Genomic DNA, 23640 nt, shown 5'->3' on the forward strand with positions numbered 1-23640 from the left:
CTGGACTAGACTACTGCATGGGTTATACAAAAAAGTTACCAAAAAAAATTAGGAAGATTAAAGTAACAAAGATAGACAACTGCATCTGTGCTCGTGAAGAGCCCATTGCATGTGCCCGTGGTGCTGCAGCGTGGAAGGTGGCTGACACTGAGTGCTCCCCACAGTGGGGACCCTATGTGCATCACTTTGTTTCAGCTCAGAGCCACCCTGGAAGTAGACGCTGCAGTGATGTGCTCTCATGGCCAGAGACTCAACCCCAGGCCGCAGGTGCCGCACTGCTGGCAGGGAGCAGACCCCGGGGGCTCAGGGAGTCTCGAGCCTGTCCCAAGTCGCTCGTGCAGCTTAGACGACAGTATTAAGAAAAATGCAATGATTCTGCCGTCACGACAGCTCACATGGCAGAACCAACCGCCACAGAATGATCACTTGCTTTCAAGTCCCAATTCTGACAATCTGAATGCCAATAAAAAAGGCTGGAGACCAAGAAAAATATAGGTCAAAGCCATTAAAATGACATTTTAAAAGAAAGCTTATGTTTAAATACGGGACTCAAATGAAAAATCGAGTTCCTTTTTTTCCGCATTTTTGAGGCTTCTCTGACAAAACAGCCCATCCTCAACTATGTTAGCCCTGGCTTTCAACTCTTGTTTTATATTTTGAACTGCAGCCTATGTTGAGGAACTTGTTCTTTTATGGTAGATATTTCCTAGGAGTTAAAAATAAATTCAAATCAAGCTTGCTATCTAAACATCTTACCATCTGATTAAAAACAATGTAATCTCATAGATATAAAAATATAAGAAACAGCATTAGTTAAGATCAAGAAGACCTGAAAAGCAGCAGCAGCCTTCCATCCCACAACTGTCTCTTCAGGAGACCTCAATCAGTGTGAACAATAACAGACACCTCATGTAAAACTTTACTCCCCTCAAAACAAATGAGGGTTTAACATTTTCTCAACAAACAGTTATCTTTTACAGAGTGGCATCTGACAACTATGAAGAAGATACAGCAGAAAAGCCTAGAAGGCAGACAGCCTCGGCTCTAGTCCTCGTCCCTGCTACCAACTAGCTTCTGTCCCCGGACAAGTCACCCAGCCTCTCTGGGCCTCAGGATCTTATCTGTAGAGCAAAGGCTAGAACGAGATAATCTGAAGTCTCTTCTGGCTTAACATCCTAGGACTGAGTAACCTGGGGCTAAGACTTAACAACTTTTCTAAGTAACCTCTGCAACACTCAAATTAGTTTTTTAGCACAAGGAACAGAAGAAGCCAAAGATATCTACTTTCAAGGCATTAGGTATTTATTGCCAAATTGGCCTTCAATAATAATATACCATTTATGTTCTCAACATAAAGTATACAAAGGAAGTTTCTGAGAAAAGAAAAAACTAAGCCAAAACAACTGCCACACCATCATTTTGGCAAAATTGAAGGGAAGAGGAGTCAAAAGAGAGTAATCTGACCGGCTGTAGAAACTGGGAGAAGGTCAGTTTTAAAGAGCGGTGGCGTAATTAGATCTAAAACAGTCTAGCATATGAAGTCATCCCTTGACCCACCCTGACTCTGTCCCGTGACCTCTGGAGCAAAGTAACATTAGTTATGCTTAGTTTTAATACAGAAGCAGTCTCCAAGTACCACTCACCTCTCTAGCTGCCAAAACAATTGTAGTTAGTTGAGAGCGATCACCCCATTCTGCTAAGAATGTTAATGTAAGAGCTTGAACAAAGATGGGTGAAATAAAATGCAGCCACTTTTTCTGAGGTATTGTTGTGCTTGTACCCGTTTCAACATCTCCTGGTCCATTTAAGAGTTTGGTTCGTTGAAACTAAATTTCAAAAAAAAAAAGACATTAATTCTAGGAACCAAGTCAATAGAGCACAAAATTACTTAATCTTTCTTTTAAACAGTGTTTAAATTCCATGGGAATATGCTCTGAGAAACTAAAGTTACGTGACCCCAAACTTCTCTTTTGAACCACTGGTCTCACATAGCAACAAATGCTATATTCTCAATTTTTCCATTTCTTCCCAATGAAATAAACAATATTAACTGATCACTCATTATCCTAGATGCTGTGGAAGGAAACAGGTAAAATTATAAACTGCAGTTCCTGTTTTTCAGGAGCTTATAGTCAGTCTAATTAAGGAACTTGATTACAGGTGTTCAGTATTCATCCCCGAGTCCTTTCTCTACCACAATCACACTAACCCAGTCCTATCACAGCCAGATGTAAGAACGGAAACTAAACAAAATAAGCTATTTCTGTGTAGCCCACACACATCACAGATATGGATGACTATTGGAAAACCTCTGGATAGTGTTTACTCTTAACGGTTGAGTGCCTTTTTGGTCCAGATGTTTAACAGTGCTCTGACTTACTTCTTCATCTTTTTTCTTTAATTCTGCTTGCACTTCTTCTAGTTCCTCTTGACCTTCATCTGGACTCATCTTTAAGCCTTCCCGAAGCATTCTAATGCCAAAAATGGCAAATAACGCAGTTGAAACATAGTATGTATACACCCTGGGGATGACTGTGGTGGCATAGCCAAACAGAACTGCAAGGAAGCGCAACAGTGTATTGGTTAATTCGCACATTATACACCAACCAAAGAAACAGTTAACTTCAGAAGTCATCATTTACCACTGTTTTAAAGGGAAAATGGTTCACATTAGAAGCTCAGCTATTACATAATAACCTTAAACTCCACTTCTTTTCCTCCACCAATATCGAACCCTTAGCTCTAGCCAATGACTCATCACAGCTTAGCAAGCAATCAGTGGTGCAGGTTGAGGTGACAGGGCTTGCACACGTATCTCTCATGAGATGATCATCTCCTCTTCAGACACCCGCCAGGGGCTGGCTCGCCACAGGTCGTGCAGGGCACAGAACTTTAGTTGGGAGGTTAACTTTGATGCCCTCTACGGATCCCATGATCTAATAACCTGGAAGCTATGCCACTGCCCTATGTGATATTTCTTCATCACAAATCTTTAAATTACAAACTTCTGTAGTGAAGAATCACGACAAGATACTCATGTGGCATTATTCAAACTCTGCAACTATTTAAAAATAAGTATATCTTATGAAAGAAAACTAGTAATTCCATATCTATACATACACACATACATATATATCCATACAAACTCACATATATGTAACATAACAGACAAACTTATTCAGTACTATGCTTTCCTATCATCAAGTAGAGGGACAATTGTATAAATTATACAAAAAAACTATACTTGGAACTATCAATATATCAAGAACCTAAATCCTAACTGTGAAACACATTCACATTGGTAATATGAAGTTAGTAATTAAAAACTATGGAAGGGCCAGAGGGTATTTGCATATATATAACAAATGCAATTACTCTTTACTTCACCAGCTTTTTATAAAATGGGCACAACACTTACAAAACTGCCTGAACATCAAAAATATAACTGCATAGATAAAGCATTCCTTGCTTCATTATATTACAAAATGAAAAAGACTTTAAAATCATGTTTAGAAATGTAAACCTACGCTTATGTGCGTATCTGTATCCAAGTTACATAGGTACGTGTGTATATGTACCCGCACACACACACATAATACAGACATATATTTTCTAGTTCCATCCACTGAGAAGGCCAAGAAGCCAAGACATCTCAATGACAATGAGCCAACTTTGCACCCAGATCTTGATTTCTAATACATTCCCCACTAAAAGGCTCCTCAGAGAAATGGCTAATTCTAGGACTGGGCAGAGCAGGTACAAGATGAGCCTGCACTATCCTGTCATACTAGAAAGTAAGGAAGAAGAAAAACACATAATAGCATGTCACAAGGACACAGGAGTCAGGCTGGAGGGGCTCCTAGCCGTCACATCTGGGACAATTTAAGGAACAATATAGTTAAGTAATTAATTATAAACCACTGAAAAAAAGGAGTTCATGAATTTATATTGATAATAAACATACAAACCAGTGGGAGGTGGGGTGAGCTCTTTACCTTAGAGTAGCATGCCAGGGTCCACTGGTAAACGTGGATGGGGTACTGGAATTAGCCATCATTTTGCAAGCGTCGAGGTGAAGTTCAGATCATGTAAGAGTCATCAACTGACGCTAAACTATGGGGAACAGGGTATTTGTATTGTCTTAAAGTGTCTCCCTAAAGATTACATATTAATTGCAAGGGAAGAAGAAAAACAGTATACAAAGAGAAATCCTTACAGGGTGATCAAAATTAACACCGTCAGTGAGGGACAAATGGGCATCATGTGCTACCAGATGTGATACTCTTTTAAGAGGGACATGCATCACCTATACAGTGTTCTAGTCAAGAATGCATAACCTCAATCTAGTCATGAGGAAACATCACACGAACACAAAATGAGGAACAGCCCGTTAAAGGGGAGGGGGATGTATCTTAGAAAAATATTATAGCATACATAAGAAAAAACTACAGAAATATTTCAGATTAAAAGACTGAAAAGAACTTAATGTACCACCTGACCTAGACTAGATTCTCTACAAGAAGGAAAAAAGTGCTAGAGAGAATATTTTAGATCAACTGACAAAATTAAAATATGGATGATAATGTATCAATGTCTATAAAGATATGTGTCTATGTACTTTATTTCTCTATAGATATATAAACTGTGTGTATATGTACATATATTATATACCTAGAGATATATAAATTATGTGTGTATACACATAATTTTTTTCAGATATAAAGGGATAGGACACAAATGCTAAAGCAAATGTGGTAAAATGTTAACAACAGGTGAATCTGGATAAAAGGTATATAAGTGTTCTTATACTATTTTATTTTTGCAACTTTGTAAATTTAAAATATTTTCCATAAAAGGTTTTTAAAATTTTAAAAAGCGACGTAGCAAACCTTTTAAAATCTCCTAAATTTGGCTTTCCTTTTACCTTCAGATAATCTAAAAGAACTATTTACTAACACAATCCCATGTTTTCTGCCTTGACATCTCCATAGAGAGAAAAAAACGATCTGGCACTATAACCTTGTTCTTCTTCCCCTGGTTGCTGTCCCTCAATTTTCTCATTTCTTGGAAGTCTTTCCTCAGACACTCGAGTACTTTGGTTCTGTGAACAAGGAGAGGTTATATCTCTTTAAGCAAGTGATCTGCATCAAGTCAGAAATCACTGATTTACAAGTAATTAAACTGAAAACACTTGGCACAAGAACATTAGTGTGAGGGGAAAAAATGGCCCAAGGATAAAACTGTGGGGAATATCAATATTTATGGTACAGTTTGTTTTTTTTTCTCAGAGGGATAAGACTATAACTCAAAGCAGGGGGCATCTTAGAAGCCAAGAGAATAAAAGGATGAGAATGCCCATGAATGTGGCCTGAGGGGCTCATTAAAATGAAAATTGAACTCTGTAATAACGAAAGCTGATTACTGAAGCCTTTAAAACACAGACTTTCCGGGGGACACGGATGAACAGTTTGTGAAAGAACCTATTTGCAGAAGTTCAACTTCCATGGGTACTTTTCCCTAAAACTCATCTGCCTGAAAACATGCTTGTAGCTGAGGAGTTGTGCGGGTTCTCCTTTCTCACGTCCCTTCTTCACAGCTGCCCTCTGCTCACTCTACAAAGATGCCTTTCACCCAGCACCTATGGTGCGTTTCCCACAGTATGGAAAGATATCCTAGGGCACCAAAGAGAGGGTCTGAAATACCGGTATCCCCAGTCAAGGCATCATAAACCAGAGACGGGGCTTTGGGTCTTCCCTGTCTTATACAAGTTTCCTATAAGGCCACGGCATTAGAAATAATGGCATTTTAGGCACCGGAAATAATGGTCATGGACGAGAAATAGGGTATTTGGACCTCAGTAGGAATACTTTTCACTTAGAAATTGTGCTTCCTTCATCCTCCAACCAGGGAGATGCTTTTCCCTAAGGCAAAGAGAGCATCAGAAAAGATACTAAATCCCAGTGGCTTACTTCCCCAGGCAGCTCACACCGAGCTGGGTTCCAGGCCCAGTCTGGCCAGCCAACCATTTTAGAATTAGAATTCTAAACAGCTAGTTGCCATGGGGACATATATCATGTTTATTAAATTCAAAAACCAAGTAAATGTCTTCTGACAGAAAATAAGCCTGACTTAGATGGTTCACTGTGGAGCAACTGCCATGGCAATTAGGCAATGTGGCAGACATCTCCCATAAACTGAATGAGCTAAATCTGTGGCTCCAAGGCTCCAGGAAAATAGATTTTAAACATGTGATCTGATACAATTTTTAAGATGAAATCATTTATTGGTGAAAGTACGCTGAAATTAAAAATATTTCAATGTTCTCAACCATTTCTAAATATATCCAATTAAACAGGGAATTGGGTTGGCCAGAAAGTTTGTTTGGGCTTTTCCCCAAGATGTTACAGAAAAATCCGAATGAACTTTTTGGCCAACCCAATACTTCTAAGTAAAAGACTAAACATGTATAAGAACAGTCATTTGATGAATTTCAGAAAAACACTTTTTGGTATACTCGATGGTTTCCAACTCTCTGCTTCTAACGAAATTGACGGAAGACCTTATTAAGTTGTCAGTTGGTAAATCATTTAAAATCTCCTGATGATAGACCAGTAGGTGATTTTAAGCATATATATAACCCAGGAGTTCAATGAACTGAGTGAGGTGGCTATAACAAAATTCCTTCCTGTCTACTTATGTGAATAAAATTTCTCAGCTCTTATATCTATTTTTTTTTAGAAAGACCAGAATTGACTCTAAACCTAGCTTCATTCTAGCAATAATTATCATCCATGGACATATAAACTAATTTTAAAAGAACAGTTCTATCATTAAGAGATGCATTTCCAACTTTTAAAAAATGTTTACTTAAATTTGTGATATATTTTGCTTTGATCAACTGTATGCTAGTAATCAAACTGTATGCTAGTAACTATAACTCAATCGATAAATGTTAACATTTAGAGACTTAACAAAGGAAATTTTCACCATCTTCTAAAGTTCAATTTAAATGCGTATTTTTGCTGCAGATAAATGACAGTGTGACCCATAAAAGATTTTCAAGCAAAAAACTTACCATCGTTAGAGTAAAATTGTATAAGGAAAGTAAATGAAAGTAAGAATTAACAGAGGAAAAAGAACAATGTAAATTTCCAAATGTTAAGGCAGAGTTTACTCATGTTTTTTAAAGGAATGATGGTGGCAGTGATGGTAAGTATCAAATTGCTAATGGTATTTAGATTCCATTAGGTGTATTTTACAAGAACAGGCCAAGTAGGCCCGAGCCCTGGGACAGCTGGTGCAGGCCCACCCTGGCTGAGTCGGGAAGGAAATCAATGTTGACTTACAGCTGCTCCTACCTCCCCGCTGATCGCTCTCCTTCCTCTCAGGCCTTCTTCCAAATCTGCCCTGGGTTTCTCTATAGTCACTCCTCCTAAGGAACAAACTCACAAAAACTGAGAAGTTGCCTCTCTTGACGGCTTTGAATTTTAGTGAGAAATTCTGAAAACAGCCAAAGACAAGAATGCCTGATGGAGGCTGTTCAGACATCGAAGCTCTCTTCAGGGTGGGACGGGGCAGGAGGAGACGCCTCTCACAGCCTCCGCACTACTGGCTGCCCATGCCCCTTCCACCACGCATGCCTGGCCACAGACCCAACACTTTTCTAGGCACACAGGTGGTTCTAAACAAGTACTTGTTGAATTAATTGGCCATTTTTGTAAATAATGTGAAAACATCCAAATGAATGGTTCAGTTGTGCCCTGGGCACAGGTGAACCATACCTAGATGCAAAGCCTCTTTATGATAAGGGGGAAGAGAACTAACTGTTACAGAACTAACCATCCTATACAACATGGTTTGCTTGTTTTACTTCATTTAATCTTTCTTACAATTCTGTAAGGATTGTTACTATCAGTATCCTGAGCTTACAGCAGACAAAGATTCTCCAGGAGCTTAAATAACTTAGAAAGTCATAATGGAGTAAAAATATAGTTATTTCCCAGTGACTTTTAAGCTTCAAACCTTTTCCCAATAAAATTTTAATTAGCAAACAGATGACAGTAAATTGTTCTCAGAGGAAGGATTGGGGGCCCATAGCCACCCTGACTGTGCAGCCTCCAGCCCTCATCCACCTCCCCCTGCAGAACCTCTTACCCTGAAGAAAACCATCAGAAACCCCTGGATTCAGAGACAGACACAGCCTTTGAATCCCAGCTCCACTGCCTGTGAGCCATGAGTGCATAATACGTCTCTGCTTTCTGTCTGTCCATCTGTAGCAGGACAAAGGGTTGTCCCGAAGCGGGCCTGAAGCATCATGCACACAGATGGTACTCAGCAAATGGCAGCCGTGTGACCTGCTCCTGTCTGCATGATGAGCAAGCAGTAGAGGCTAGATTCAGCCCCAGGCTCAAGACGTCAGGTCTCGTGCCTTTCCTGCCCCCCACCCCCCAGCAGCTCCACGCTCCTAAACAGAACATAGAAAAAGGGCTCAGGATCCAAAGGCAAGCCAGTTTAGGAGCGAATCTGGAATGCTAACAAGAAAGAAATAACACTGGCAGACGGAAATTTTGCAAAGGGAAGCACTGGCTCCACGCATACAGACTGCTGAAATTCCCCCGGAACTGAACTCAACCATCTAGGGGGAATGGGTACAGTGTGACCAGGCTGATGGGAAAAAAAATGGGGTCAACAGATTTGACCGGGGAAGCAGTGTTTAACCTATCTCGAAAGACTGTGTTTAAAATGTATGATGTCTGAAATTTCTTTTTTAATCAGTTTGCAAATGCAATATAAATTTAAATATTGTGTAACAAATGTTAAAACACTTATAAGACAAACATTAAAAAAAAAAAGAATACCAACTATAACAATTCTACACAATATACCAAAAATTAGATCTTTGAAACTCCTTGAACTTAACGATGAAAAGTGAGAGGGGGTATAGTTTTTCAAAATTATTTTAGAGCTATACAAGGAAGAGGTTTGAAGACCACTGATACAGCCCATTCCTTCAAATAGTCCAGGTGAGAGGAGCTGTCAGTACCAGCAGCCAGAGGGAGGTGGGCCAAGGGTCAGGACGAAAGAGACCAGCCCCACTCACCGCTGAGGGAAGGGAGCTAAACCCATAGAAGGGGGGGGGGGAACGCATGGAGCCAGGTTCTGAGGAGGGAATGGGTGGAGAGAGGACAGCCTTCTACTTTATCCTCAAAGCTGGAAGTTTCAAAACTAAAATTCTCTGATATTATTCAAACTCATTCCAAACAAGTGACTTCACCATTTACAACCTGCTCCACTATTTCCTAGAATCAAAATTTGCTTTTGAAGAGAAAATTTCTGTGTGTGAAATATGAATAGTGCTAATATCCAAATGTGAAAAGTAGTCCATTTTTTTATTAAATAAAATACTCATTATAGTAGGTTTAAAAAGACAAACTTTAACAAGCATCCAGAAATAGAACCTGTCCTGTACTTTAAGAACTGCGTTTCAGGAGAAATCTAAGGCATGCTGAAAGAGAGGAGTGAATGACTGAGCACCTGAAATATAAGATCTCATTTGAATACAAAACACAACCCTGTGAGGCAGCTAGATACTATCTCCAGTTTACAGATGGGGAACTGAAACTCAAAGAGGTTAAGTAATTTACCATTAAGTTAATACACAGCAGAATGAGACTCCAATCCAAGTCTGGCTCTAAGGGGAAAACTCGCTATTTTCCATCCAACTACATGGCTCAAAGTAGCTTTTGAATCAGAGACTAAACTATGTTTAATTATGTAGTGTTAAGTTTACTTTCTCCTGGTCTTAATTCTTTGAAAAATTGAAGCCTATATAATAGTAACTCAAATAGTAATATAAACCGGGAATCTAAGAATGTTTCATTCCCTACTGTTGGGGTAAGAGGTTAAGAATAGCTTAACAGAACACAATACTGTGAACATTACCCCTCACTACTGATTACCAAATGCCCTTCAACAGAAAATACACAATTCTCTGTGGTTGCTTGCGTCCTGTTTCTAAGATATCAGATATAAATTTCTCTGGACTTAAAAAGGAAAAAGAAAAAAAAGCAAGGATAGCCATAGCAATCAAAAGCAAGGATCAAAAAACTAGTGAATAAATGAGGAGCATGTATCTTGACTGTGAATAGCTAAAAATTTAATTTCAGGGCTTCCCTGGTGGCACAGTGGTTGAGAGTCCGCCTGCCGATGCAGGGGACACAGGTTCGTGCCCTGGTCCAGGAAGATCGCACACGCTGCAGAGCAGCTGGGCCCATGAGCCATGGCCGCTGAGCCTGCGCATTCAGAGCCTGTGCTCCGCGACAGGAGAGGCCACAGCAGTGAGAGGCCCGCGTACCGCCGGGAAAAAAAAAAATTTAATTTCAAAAGTGCAATATCGTTTTTAGGAATTTATGTACTGTAAACATTTTCTGCTTACTAAGTTCTGAAACATGAACCAAATTCCAATATAACTAGTTGAATGATTCAGTGACTTAATACCACCATGCTTTCTCTCTAATTCAATAAACTCATTAGGAGGAAAAAGCACTCACCTGATAAGCACGTCATTAGGCCCAAGGCAAGCATAGCACCAGCCAACACTGTCAAACGATTATAGCGCATTGCCATGATGGCTGCTATAAAAAATGTCTTATCACCCAGTTCAGATACAATGATAACTGATATGGCAGCCACAAATGCATGGATAAATCCCAAATTAGTTTGGGTAGCTGGATCTTCTTTATTGGTATGAACTGGAGCAGCTGGTGTAAATCCTTTCTGAAATTAAAAAAAAATACATATTTATCAGCTACTTTTTTGAAAAAAGTCATTATTTTAAATTATTTTAGTTTGTATGTGAATTAAGATTGTTTTTCTGTCATGGTCATTAGACTTATTTACTGTCTAATCACTTTGAAAGCCATTAGCAATGACAGAAGCCTCTGATTGATGCCTGCTACAATGGAAATCCAAGTACAAGTCTACAAAACAATTAAAAAAAAAAAAAGTAGAGACCAGCTATATCCACACATCAAAATTACCTTGTTTTCTAAGTGTGAGTTGAGATTTAGTTCTTAGCTATGTCTCATTCAAATTTTTATTCATAACTTGTGTGTAAGACCCAAGGTATGCTTATCAAACATTTAACAGGAAGCTGAGAGAAATTTCACGAACACTTACGAGAACAAAGTAGGATCCGGAAAGCTCTCAACAGGCTAGAAGAAGAGTTGCCTCTCGCTAAGATGAGATCTAATATAGCTGGATATATGGTTGGTCCTACACTAAAAATATCCTAGGCTGAAATGTGGCCTAATAAAAAAGATAAGCCAGAGTCTCAGCTGGTGTTAAGGTCATTCCGAGTTGAAAATGTGACAAAGCTCCAAAAAGGCAGCAAGCACTTTAAGCACTTTAAAGAGTTAGTGACAAGCCCATCTTCTGTGCTGCAGAGCCCTTACCCAAAGTTCTGTACTGGCTCTGAGGCACCACATTTTAAGAAGGCACTGCCCTCTGAAGATTACTGCAGACAAAAGAGACTCTAAAGCCAGGGACTGGCAAGCAACAGCTAAGAGTAAATCCAGCTGAGAATGATTTTTACGTTTTTTTAACGGTTTGCAAGAAAAAAGAAAAAGAAAGAGGGAGGGAGGGAGGGAAAGGGATGGAGGGAAGTAGGAAAAGAAAATTATGCAACAGAGACCTTAAGTAGCCTGCAAACACGTGGCCCAAACCTGAAGTATTTATAATCTGGCCCAAGACAAAAGAAAGTTTGCCAACTCAGTCTCTAAAACAATCACATAAGGGACCAGGAAGGACTGGGTGCCTATGTTCCAATAACTGAGAAAGTCTGATGAAAGTCTATATGGTCCCAAGAGATAGAACTAAAAAGTTATAAGTGGCATGGCAGGTTGTAGCTTAACACACACAAAAGATTTCTACTCCACAGGAGCCCCCAGAGACTGAAATGGACTTCTAGAGAGTGTAGCATATTCCCCCCTCAACGTGAGAGTTCCAGAGAAGAGAAGCACCACCTACAGAAAGTGTGCTCATCAGAGGTTCTCAACCAGGGCGATTTTGTCTCCCAGGGGACTTTTGGCAAAGTCCGGAGACATTTTTTTGTCACAGCTGAAGGGAAACTAATGGCATCTAGTGGGTGGAGGCGAGAATTGCTGCTACGGACAGGACATAATGCGTAGGACAGCTCCTCACAACAAAACATTATCTAATCCAAAATATCACTAGTTCCTAGGGGGAAAGACCCTGGACTAAAGGAATCACTTCTAAAGGTCTCTTCCAATCTTAATTGCCTATCTTTAATTAATTTTTAAAGCCTATGAGTCTCTAGAAACCTGAGGGGTAAAAAAGAAAAAGAAACCCAAGCATGTATGTGATTTTGGACAGAGTATAAAAAGTACTTTTATTCACAAAGGCTCCAGTCAGAGATAAGAATAAAATCCTAAAGTTTTAAGTGTGCATGTCATTCCTTAACACATGACATAAACTTGACTCCCAAATTCCACGGTAAAGATCAGAAAACTTTAAGCATTACTCAGACTAGACCTCTGAGCTAAAAATTGGGGAAATTTAACAATTTAGAAAATACTTGGTGTAAGGGCTAAATCAAAAGGGCAGCCTCAGAAGCTAACTCTTGATTAAGCAAGTACCATTTTAAGGGATTTTAGCTTTCTCTCCATTATCATTTTAATTCCAACTATGCTGATCTTCTTGTCTCTTCCAATACCCTATGAGCATTAAGCATCATAAAAAATATAAGCATTTTCATTTAGCTTTCACTAATACAACATTTTCCTCTTGGAAATACCTTTTGAATGAAAAAGTTTCATTGCAAAATATTTAGGACCTGAAATCCAAGAAAATTTTTTAGGAATAAATATTCCTAAAACATTTATTTACAACCAATTAGCTGCAAGCTCAAACAGAAAATGTTTACTTTTAAAAACAAACAATAATGATCAAAACCACAAATTCTCATTGTTTTATAATTCGCAGCTATAAAACCGTGGCCACATTACTTAGCCTCTCTGTTCCTCTGTGAAATGATGAGAATAAAACTTGCCTTGCAAGCACAAAGCAAAACAAAACTACATATTCTTAAAACCTTTCTATATACAAAGCACAAGAAAAATTAACTTACAGTTTTTGTTATATATTGAGCTCGTCCTGGATAGCCAAAATCAGTGTTAAACAGCCACCAACCATGGTGTGATAAGAATTTAAAACAAAAGTACCAGGGTATTATGAAGATAGAAGATTTAAAAAACTTGAAGTGTTAATAAATAGGGGCAGAAAATGATCAATTACCATTCATTCATTTGTTGTCGATCAATTGCCCAAGTGATTACTGTGTACAAGGATCATCTCCTTTTTCTAATTCACCTTCAGAGTGACAGAATGTACTGGTTTAATAGGTGGGCTCTGGAATCAGACTTCCAGGGTTCATAGCCAAGGTATTACTGGTTACTGTATGACCCTGCGCCAGTAAGTTTACCTCCCTGTGACTCAAGTTACATCTCTAAGATGAGGGGTACCTATACCTTACAAGGTTGTTGTGAGGATTAAATGAATTACTACACATAAAGCCCCTAGGATGGTGCCTAATATACAGTAAGCACTCAGTTACAGTCAGTTATTATAGCACACCACAACGTGACCAGTTGAATCTTCCTAAAACTAATTTCATCATGACCTTCTTATGCCTAGAACATAAAATGCAAATACTTCATTCTGGTAACTGTCCAACATGTCCCATCTAATCACATACCAATTCCCAAAGTGAACCTTGGTGAACCTCCCTAATGAAGGATGAGCCAGAGCAGCACTGTCCAACAGAAAATAATGCAAGCCACATAATGAATTTTTAAAATTTCTAAGGGGGGCTTCCCTGGTGGCACAGTGGTTAAGAATCCGCATGCCAATGCAGGGGACATGGGTTCGATCCCTGGTCCGGGAAGATCCCACATGCTGCAGAACAGCTAAGCCCTGGCACCACAACTACTGAGCCTGTGCTCTAGAGCCCGCGAGCCACAACTACTGAGCCCGCGAGCCACAACTATTGAAGCCCACGTGCCTAGAGCCCGTGCTCTGGAACAAGAGAAGCCACCACAATGAGAAGCCCTCACAACGAAGAGTAGCCCCCGCTCACCGCAACTAGAGAAAGCCTGCGCGCAGCAACGAAGACCCAACACAGCCCAAAATAAATTAATTAATTTTAAAAAAAATTAAAAATAAAATAAAATTTCTAGGGAATTCCCTAGCGGTCCAGTGGAGTTAGGACTCCATGCTTCCACTCCAAGGGGCACGGGTTCGATCCTGGTTGGGGAACTGGGATCCTGCAAGCTGCGCAGTGCAGCCCGAAACAGTAAAATAAAATAAAATTTCTAGTAGCCAGATATTAAAAAGTAAAAACAGATAAAATTACTTTTAATATTATTTAATTTAACCGAATATATCCAAAATACTACTCTAGGAATATTTTTCAAATGACTAATGAGATATCAGTATTTAACCCTCTTTTTTTGTTCTTACCAAATCTTCAAACACCGGTGTGTATCTACTCACTGCACACATCTCTTGCACATCTCAGTTTGGACCTGCCACATCTTTTCAAGTGCTTAAAAACTGCCACATGGCTCATGGCTGTAGTACTGGGCAGTGTGGCTCAAGAACACTTCAAGTTTTGGGGTAACACAAGCCTTCAGTCACACAGTCCTGCTTCCCTTCCTACCTTCCTATCATTATGCCCCTATTCATCCACATTCCTCAAGCCCCAACTTATGTAGAGCCTCTTGAGCAAGCCGTACCTCAACAACTCCAGCCCCTTAAGGATCCCACTTCCCTCAAACTGCAGGCATACTGTGGGCAATGAGTCATAGCAAGTACATGACTGGAACAAAGTTTGAGGTAGGAACACTCAGGGAGTTAACCGTTTTGTCCTAGAAATGCGTATAAATGTAATGTTATCATTTGTAATAATTAAGAGACATAAATAACTAAATGTCCATCCATAAGGAACTGGTTAAATAAATGGTAGCTCCATATACTGGAATATTACAGGGCTAAAAATAAGAACGTTTTATATACACTAATAAAAAAATCACTAAGACATTTTTAAGTTGAAAAAAGTACATCTTATGTACATAGTTACTGTATGTATGTTATGGGGTGGTGAGTTAGGGAGGTATATAAAGTATATACACAGTTGCTAATGAACCGGAAATCTCAGGACACAGTAACAGTGGCCAGGGAAGGAACCAGGATGACTAGAACAGGTGTTGGCAAACTTTTACTTAAAGGGCCAAATATTTAACCTCAGGGACCATAAAGTTTCTTTGGTAATTACCCAACTCTGAGGCTACACCCTGAGATCAGCCATAGGTAACACTTAAACGAATGGCCTGGCTCTATTCCAACAAAACTTTATTTACAAAAACAGGCAGTCAGTGGTAAACTACAGTTTGCTGACCCCAGTCAGTGGTAAACTTCAGTTTGCTGACCCCTGAGCTAGAATACAAGAGGAGGTGACACACTTCTCATTCTACATTTTTCTGTACCTTTTGGATTTTTCACCATGCACATGATTAAAGACACCTATTGTGCACCACTTCAAAAATCTCTTGACCCAATCTCTTACTCCAGCTAGGGAGGACCAATTCCTTGCAGGCTGTAACTAGCTTTAGGCAGATCCAACCAGAAAGTAAGCGCGGTGCACATACTTCCTCACTACACTACCCAGAAGTATACAGGAGTTAACCCCTGTGGGGCAACCTTTGACCAATGCGGAGGAATCGATTCTGAGGTTCATTACATTAGGCTCCCAGAAAGTCGCTGCAGGATTCATACTAGTCACTCGTGGAGTGGCTAACTTCAAAATGCATCAGGTACATGCATTCTCCTTCTGCCCTGGACTGACAATTTGAGAAAATACAGGCTTTATTCTGATAACAGGGAGTAAACCACCAGATGAATGGTTGGGGTAAGATAAGAAAGATAAACTGGGCTCGGACCGAAAAGCCCGTATGTTTATGGACCAGCTTAGAGGCAAGCGAGAAGCCCTTTCAAGTTTCTGAGTAGAAGACACAAATGTAATTAAGGCACTGTGACTAACAGATCGGTACAGAAAGTAGAGAATATAGAGAATACAGGCCACTGGACCAATTAATTAGAAGTAGGAGGTCTGCTGCACAAGACCAATGTTGAAGACAAAATAAAGGAAAACATTCTGCACATGATGAAAAAGAAAAATTAACAGAATTTTTTAAAGGCAAAGAATCAAAGATGCTATTCATATTCCCATAAGGTATACGGGAAAGAGGAATAAAAATAAGGGGTTTGGTTTCACACATGTTCAATTTGAGGATAAAAAGCATTTCAAATAAAGCTTTCCAAGAAGTCATCAGAAATGAAAACCTGAGTTTAGGCCAGCACAGCCTCAAGGTATGTATTTGGTTGCTGGCAACCTGAATTTATCAGCTAGTCTTGCAAAGGCAGAGATTACATTGAAAAAATGAACCTTAGACAATGTCTATATTTAAGGAAGGTGTGGAGGGGGGAAAAAAAGAGAAAACAAAATTGTCTTAGATATTTAGAGGCGCAGGCAGGAGAACACCACAGATGGTTCAAGTTAGGGGCAATCACCATTTCACTGAGCTGCTAACTAAAGGCCAGGCATTTCCATATACATTGTTTTGATACTCAAAACCTTAAAGCTGTTATCCCAACTTAACACAAAAGGAGAAGCTGAGAACCAATAGAGTTAAACCATTTCCTCAAGTTCATACAAACCAAGATACATCAGGAGTCTTAAAAAAGTGGATAGATAATAGCGTCAAACAGGAACTGAAAAAGAGCCCTGGATTTAGCAATTAAGTAGGTTACAGGTATCCTTCAAAAATGAAATTTCAATGTAAAGACATGGGCTGATGCCAGATAACAGAAGACTAAAGCAATGTGAAAAAGCAGCTAATTCCCTAGTTAAAAATTTCATTTACAAAACTGAAGAACAGAAACTAATGCAGCCAAGTAGAGTTAAGTCATTGGCCTTTTTTTTTTCCCTCCAAACAGGAGAAACCTGTGGGCATGTGTAAGCAGATAGAAAGGAACCAAAGAAAAGGAGAGAATAAAGATACTGTAGGGAAAGTACTGGAGGTCAGAGGAGAATGGGCACATGGACAGAAAGAAATATGGAAAGGGTGATCGTTTTGTCCAATTCAGAAGAAAGGCAGAAAGTACTGGCATAGAAGCAAATATTTAGATTAGTAAAGGACAGTCACATGCAGCAGTGACTATATTTCCAATTTTGGCATTCCACTAGTCACACAGTGTTAAAGTAATGAAACACAGTGTTTTCCTTAGTACAAATACCACCCTTTCAGTATTTTAATTTGGGTCTGAAACTCAGATCATTTAATTTGATCTGAAACCCAAATTATTTACATCCTGATAGCAGGGTCAACAACTTATAATTAGAAAACAAAACCAAAAAACTTACTGAATAAAACTCTTTAAGTTAAAATTAGTTCCAAATTGAAAAATTGTTAAAAAGCTCCCTCATTTAGAGAGTATCCTTTTATTCTTTCATTTTCTTCAGGAGATGAAAATAACAATTAACAATGAAAAAATAATTCCTATTCTAGTTCCAGGGCTCAAATGAACACATACGTGACTGTAATGAAATTGATACAGACACCTGCATCAGAATTATCTACACGTGATGAACTAGAGAAGATGAAGATGCTTTCTTTGGAACAAAAGCTAGAGCCTGCTACCAAGAAAAAGACTGATGTCCCTGCAAAAACAAAGTCCCTCAACAAAAGTTACCACCCAAGAGGTAAGATTATTTGAAGATAAAGAAGTCACAGGAAAACGCTTAGAACTGTCTCAGAACTGTCTCCTTGCCATTACTTTATTATATGAAGTCAGAAAAACCTTTCAGAAATTGGAAAAATGTGCACAAAAATATACGTGTAACTTAAACAATGACACCATGGATAATCTTGGTTTTAAAAGACTGCATTAATATAAACAAATAGGGCTTCCCTGGTGGCGCAGTGGTTGAGAGTCCACCTGCCGATGCAGGGAACACAGGTTCGTGCCCCGGTCCGGGAAGATCCCACATGCCGCGGAGTGGCTGGGCGCGTGTGCCATGGCCACTGAGCCTGCGCGACTGGAGCCTGTGCTCCACAACGGGAGAGGCCCCAACAGTGAGAGGCCCGCGTACACACACACACACACAAAAGGAAATAAAATTATATTTTATTATAAATTTTCACTATCACCTTTTATTTGTGGATGTTTGACTTTTTTCCCCATACATTTATTTTATTTATTTATTTTTGGCTGGGTTGGGTCTTCATTGCTGTGCGCCGGCTTCCTCTAGTTGCGGTGAGCAGGGGCTACCCTTCCTGCAGTGTGCAGGCTTCTCATTGTGGAGCACGGACTCTAGGCACAAAGGCTTCGGTAGTTGTGGCACACGGGCTCAGTAGATGTGGCTCACGGGCTCTAGGCACGTGGCTTCAGCAGTTGTGGCTCACGGGCTCTAGAGCGCAGGCTCAGTAGTTGTGGCGCCCGGGCTTAGCTGCTCCGCGGCATGTGGGATCTTCCCAGACCAGGGCTCGAACCCGTGTCCCCCTGCATTGACAGGCGGATTCTTAACCACTGAGCCACCAGGGAAGCCCTAGCTTGTTGTTTTTTAAATAATATTTTTATGAATGTTACTGTTAATTCATATTAGAATAATATATTTAACAATTACATTTTTCTAAATACATTTTTATTTTAATGAATCTTTAAACAGCTTTGTTTTTATGAATGTGACTGTTTCATAATGTATTTATAAATTTTGACATTTGAAATGTATTAAGTGTATTTAATTTCACTGATTTTTTTTTTAATGAATGGCTTTGACAGCAGAACACCAACAAATAAATGCAGTAACATCATGATCGTTTCATTCTGACACAGCAATCATGAGTAAGACAAGGGTCTTCATACCCTTGGCATCAGTCTTAGCTGTAAGGAGGCTAGAATTGGGAGTTTGGACTGGATGGAGCAGGACTGCAACTTAATGAAAATGGAAGAAAGTTTAAAATATTGTGTGGAAGGCCTTGGTGTTAGAAGATAATAGACAAAAGAAATGCCAAGAAACGGTAAAGCAGAAATACAGTAAGGAGAATGTGCACGGGGTTGAGTGACCGGCTTCTGCGGCTTTATCAACAGCGCTTCACAACCAGAGCAGTCCTTCACTGGCCCTTCCAGAATACGCAGCAAATTATAAATTACCTCTGTTAAATCTAGCTGATTTCCCCCAACTAAAGGGACTTAATGCTTCTTGTACTACATACTCTGCCCAAGGAAGGATAAGAAAAAAAACTGAGTATGTCACTAGAAGTAAACTGCATAAACGAAAGGATCTCAGTAATCTTGCTTTAAAGCACCCTATAAGATACAACTACAGGGCTTCCCTGGTGGTGCAGTGGTTAAAAGTCCGCCTGCCGATGCAGGGGACGCAGGTTCGTGCCCCAGTCCGGTAAGATCCCACACGCCGCAGAGCGGCTGGGCCCGTGAGCCGTGGTCGCGGAGCCTGTGCTCCACAACGGGAGAGGCCACAACAGTGAGAGGCCCGCGTACCGCAAAAAAAAAAAAAAAAAAAAAAAAAAGATACAACTACATTTTTATAATACATCTTATATTTGAAAGCTTACCAATACATTTTTTCCTCTCCATTTTCATAAGTCCACACTCACACAGTGGCATGAAAGCATATATTTAAACATCCTACCCTTTTAAAAGATCTGCTCCATGCAGTTGCAAAGCAAAACAGTTGAAACTTTCGGATATGCAGTGATGCTGAATCCTTGCTTACGTGGCTATTAAACTGAACTCTGGCCATATTTTACTTCTGCCAAGTGGACCAAAAAAAAAGCAAATGATACTTACATTACATAGCTTAGAAAATATGTGAAAGGAAAATCTCTTCCAATATACTATAATACCATAGAGGGAAAAAGACACTGAGCCATAACAAAAAGTTATGTGAAAATATAATTAAAACAAAATAATTAGATTCCACTACAATACAGAACAAAGAGTAAATTCCTATCTAAGAAGAACCACAGAGAATATATCAAAATAGTAAAGACAAAAATCATACTATTTTGTGCCTGTCCCTTCCCTTCACACCCCCAGTTTTAAAGACAAGCATCCTTAAGACACTTAAATATGGTCACTGGATACTGCTGCCTTTTTTTTTCACACGACTATATTTCTCCTAGCTGTCTAAAAAGGTATCGATAAGCATACCTACCATTATTTGTATCTCAAAAACCACTATATGACTAAAACTTTAATGCAAGGCCTGGAAAGTTACACAACCCAAAATATTTACCACTTTAAAATAAACTTCTGATAGTGAGTTAAGTGGCAGAAAGCTAAATGATGAACACTAAGAATGAATTTCATGAATCACCATTTCAGTTCAATTTCAGAAGTGGAAATGGTGAGCCGGGTCAGCTGAGCACACAAGTTACAGGCAGGAGAGAGAAATAACTTTTTGCCCGGAAATTTTAGGGAAGTCTTCATGGAGAGGAGATATCTGCTGGTTCTTGAAGGGTGGGAAAGGCTCTGATCAGTAGGCTTCAAGCTCACTAAAGCCCTTTTATTTAGAGGCCTTTTGTTGGAGAGACTAGCAACAGAGCACATGGCATGTCTTGGATTTGAGTACAGCATATGATTGCGCAAGGGAGTGAGGACTAAAAAGTCTAGAGAGGTTGACTGGAGCCGGATCACCAAAATACCTGAACATCTTGCTGAAGAGGCTGGACTGAAATCATTATGCCGGGAAACTCACTAAAGATTTCTGAGAAGGAAAATGGAATTCAATGTTTAGGAAGATTAGTTACCTGGGAACATGCTGAAGGTAGCCTGGGGTGGAAACGGGAGGGTTGAGTGCCAAATGGTCCCCTACTTGAAGACACTACAGAGGGCCTGGATTCAGGAATTCAAATTGGAAACGAGGAGAAAGCCCAGGACCCATACTGGGACTAAATTTAAAAACGCTGCTGAGATTTTGAACACTAGTGACTGATTCTATTAACATAAATTAAGATGTTAATTAATATCTACTTAGTGAAGGCCAAAATGCAGGATTCTGGTACACTTATAAATTTAGTCTTGGCATCCCACACCGCTGCAGCACTCCTTACTGTCAAAGACTGACTGTTCCTCTGCATTCCTAAGGCTACTTCCTGCAAGCCAGAGCACGTTTTTAAAAAAGTGAGAGTCACGCTTCGTTATCCATATACACTTGGCAAAAATCACAAGTCGTGCAAAGCTGAATTTGGTAAACAATTTGGGATAGTCTGTTTCAACAATGAAATGGCCCATGTTATTATTCTCAGAGAATACGAAAAGCCTCCCAGCTGCCCTCCGTTAAAAACTTTCTACTTGGGATGAGTATTTCCATCTCTCTAGAATACATCTGATCAACAAGACGCCCATTCCTCAGCAGCATCTTTATCCTCCCGAGCTAAAGGTTTACAGTTGGACTCCCAGCTCTGCTCTCCCCTCCCCTCCCCCCATAAGGAGCCGGGCGAGGCCAGGCCCGACCCGGGAAAAGCGCACTCCTCGGTCTTCCACCCCAGGGAGCCGGGGCCGGGCTCCCCTCCCCCCGCTGGCAGCCTGCGTCAAGGGCGGCGCTCCGGCGGCGGCGAGCCTGGTACCCGGCCCGTCCTGCTCACCTCGGCCCGGGCCGGCTCGGGGCCCTGCACGGCCGCGGGCTGCTGCTGCAGCTGCTGGGCAGGCGCCGGAGGTTCCTTGTTCCGGTGGCTGAGGTCTTCGTCGGGTACGGCCCGGACCCCGGCCGGGGCCCACAGCAGCGGAAACAGCAGGAGCAGAAGCAGCCGGGGCGCAGATGCGCGGCCGCTACCCCGGGCCGCCGCCGCCATCCCGCCCGCCGAGACAGCCGCACACGGGCGCCTCAAGAGGAAGTGCGGGCGACTGGAAGCCTCGACCCCGAGCCGTCCCCGGGCGCGTCCCCCACGCCTAGCCGCCACCTTTCAGGGAGGAGCCTGCAGCATGCGGGAAGTGGCCAGGGCGGACGTGAGGCTTAGGTCAGGCCGGCGACCGTGGCCGGGAACTCGCACTCTCCTCGCCCACGGTGGCCACACGACTCCGCGAACTGTCCCAGCGCAGCCCGGCCCAATTCCTCCGGGCTCCGCCCCTGACTATGATGGCCTCCCATTGGCCGGCGTCCGCCTCGGCGTCGTGACGTCCTCGGGCAGGTTTAGGTGCGACTCGCGCCCTCTTCCTATTGGACCCGGCGCTCCCGAGGTACAGGTCGCTGCGTGACCTTCCTCGCCTCGCATCCTTCTCGCGCTCCACCTGGGACCCGTTTCCCATCTGTCTGTCCACCGTCCCAGAACCGCACGGCTCTTTACTTCTTGTTCCCTCCTGAGTCTTTTGCCCTAATATCCAGTCCAGCCTGTCTCTTAGCCTTTCCTAGATGTCAAATTAGTTCGAACGCCCTGGCTACGTGGCAATTGCGGGAGCTGCCACAGCTTAGCCGGGTTCCGCACTCCTTCACCGATTCTCGGTGCCGCCTCCGACCCGGCGATCTACTGAGGACAATGTGCTTAGAGCGTCAGGATGCGATTATTTAAAACAAACCTCTGAGATGAGACTTAAGAAATAACAAGAAAAATTTCAAGCCTTGTTTTAGATGTTGTTTGCCTATAATCGCCCCCAGACCAAAAACATCTAACATTACCCTTTTCCTGTAACGCCTTTTCGTTTTACGTGTTTTGTGCCACACCTATCCTAGACTGGCCTCTTAATATGTTTGGCTTTTGAAATTGAGTGTTTAGGATTTTTGAAGGATGGGGATTGGGGTGGGCAAGCATAGGAAATAGGAAAGGATGATTGGTTGAGAATATTTTTACATCTTATTTTTTAAAAGTTGAGCTATTTAGTTATCGGAAGTGAGACTAAGGTTGTGCTAACCTTGAGGCCAAGGCAGTATTATAAATACTTTATATATATTTATATATATTAAGCCTGTACTTTGTGAAGAACTAAGGAAGGTTATCAGTAAATACTGGAACAAGAAATTAATCCAACAAAACAATCTGTGGAAGAGTGGACAAACCTACTTTGAATTCACTGAAGATACCATGTTATGTCATGGGTTACTAAAGCTTTTGTCCATGCTGTTCCTGTCTGTAACTAATTTCTTCCTTTCTGTCATTGTAAACTCCTACTCATACTTCCAAAACCTGTTCAGGCCTGACCACTCAGAAGTCTTCCCCCAACACCTCCTCTTACAGAATTCATCAGTCCTTGCTTCATGCTACTGTAGATTATGCATGCTTCTATCACTGTGTTAGTAACTAGGATGCCGTACAGCTTGGTATACAACTATTGTGCCTCCCAGTTCATCCCTAGGATGCAAACGTTTGAGTCTCACAAACTAGTAGAGAACCCAGAGGTGTGAACTATCCTCCCTCCAACACCCTCTCCTTTACGCCTACAGCATTTGCTGAGCTTAAGAGGTAACTGAAAGGAAGTCTGGTGGCTCAGTCTAATGAGTGAGACAGAAGGGTGAATGCAGCAACACTGGCCATGTCTCTTGGATTC

General features: G+C 41.0%; 1 protein-coding gene across 2 annotated transcripts in view; it reads right to left on the reverse strand.

The window, feature by feature from the left end:
- Window positions 1-22220, reverse strand: part of TMEM165 (transmembrane protein 165) — a 26224-nt gene extending 4004 nt beyond the window's left edge. Inside the window, exons 1-5 of one of the 2 annotated variants that reach the window (XM_033425405.2) lie at window positions 21747-21883; window positions 19790-19909; window positions 10551-10776; window positions 2381-2556; window positions 1644-1826 (exon numbers count right to left, since the gene is read on the reverse strand). In XM_033425405.2, coding sequence (XP_033281296.1) covers window positions 1644-1826; window positions 2381-2556; window positions 10551-10776; window positions 19790-19900 — 696 coding nt within the window. In that variant the 5' untranslated portion in view covers window positions 19901-19909; window positions 21747-21883. Of the gene's footprint in view, window positions 1-1643; window positions 1827-2380; window positions 2557-10550; window positions 10777-19789; window positions 19910-21746 lie in introns of both variants that reach the window. The other variant, XM_004268261.4, reaches the window with a different exon arrangement.
- Window positions 22221-23640: the final 1420 nt, after the last annotated feature.

The sequence above is a fragment of the Orcinus orca genome, chromosome 4, assembly GCF_937001465.1.
Source record: "Orcinus orca chromosome 4, mOrcOrc1.1, whole genome shotgun sequence".
In the NCBI taxonomy this organism is placed as follows: Eukaryota; Metazoa; Chordata; class Mammalia; order Artiodactyla; family Delphinidae; genus Orcinus; species Orcinus orca.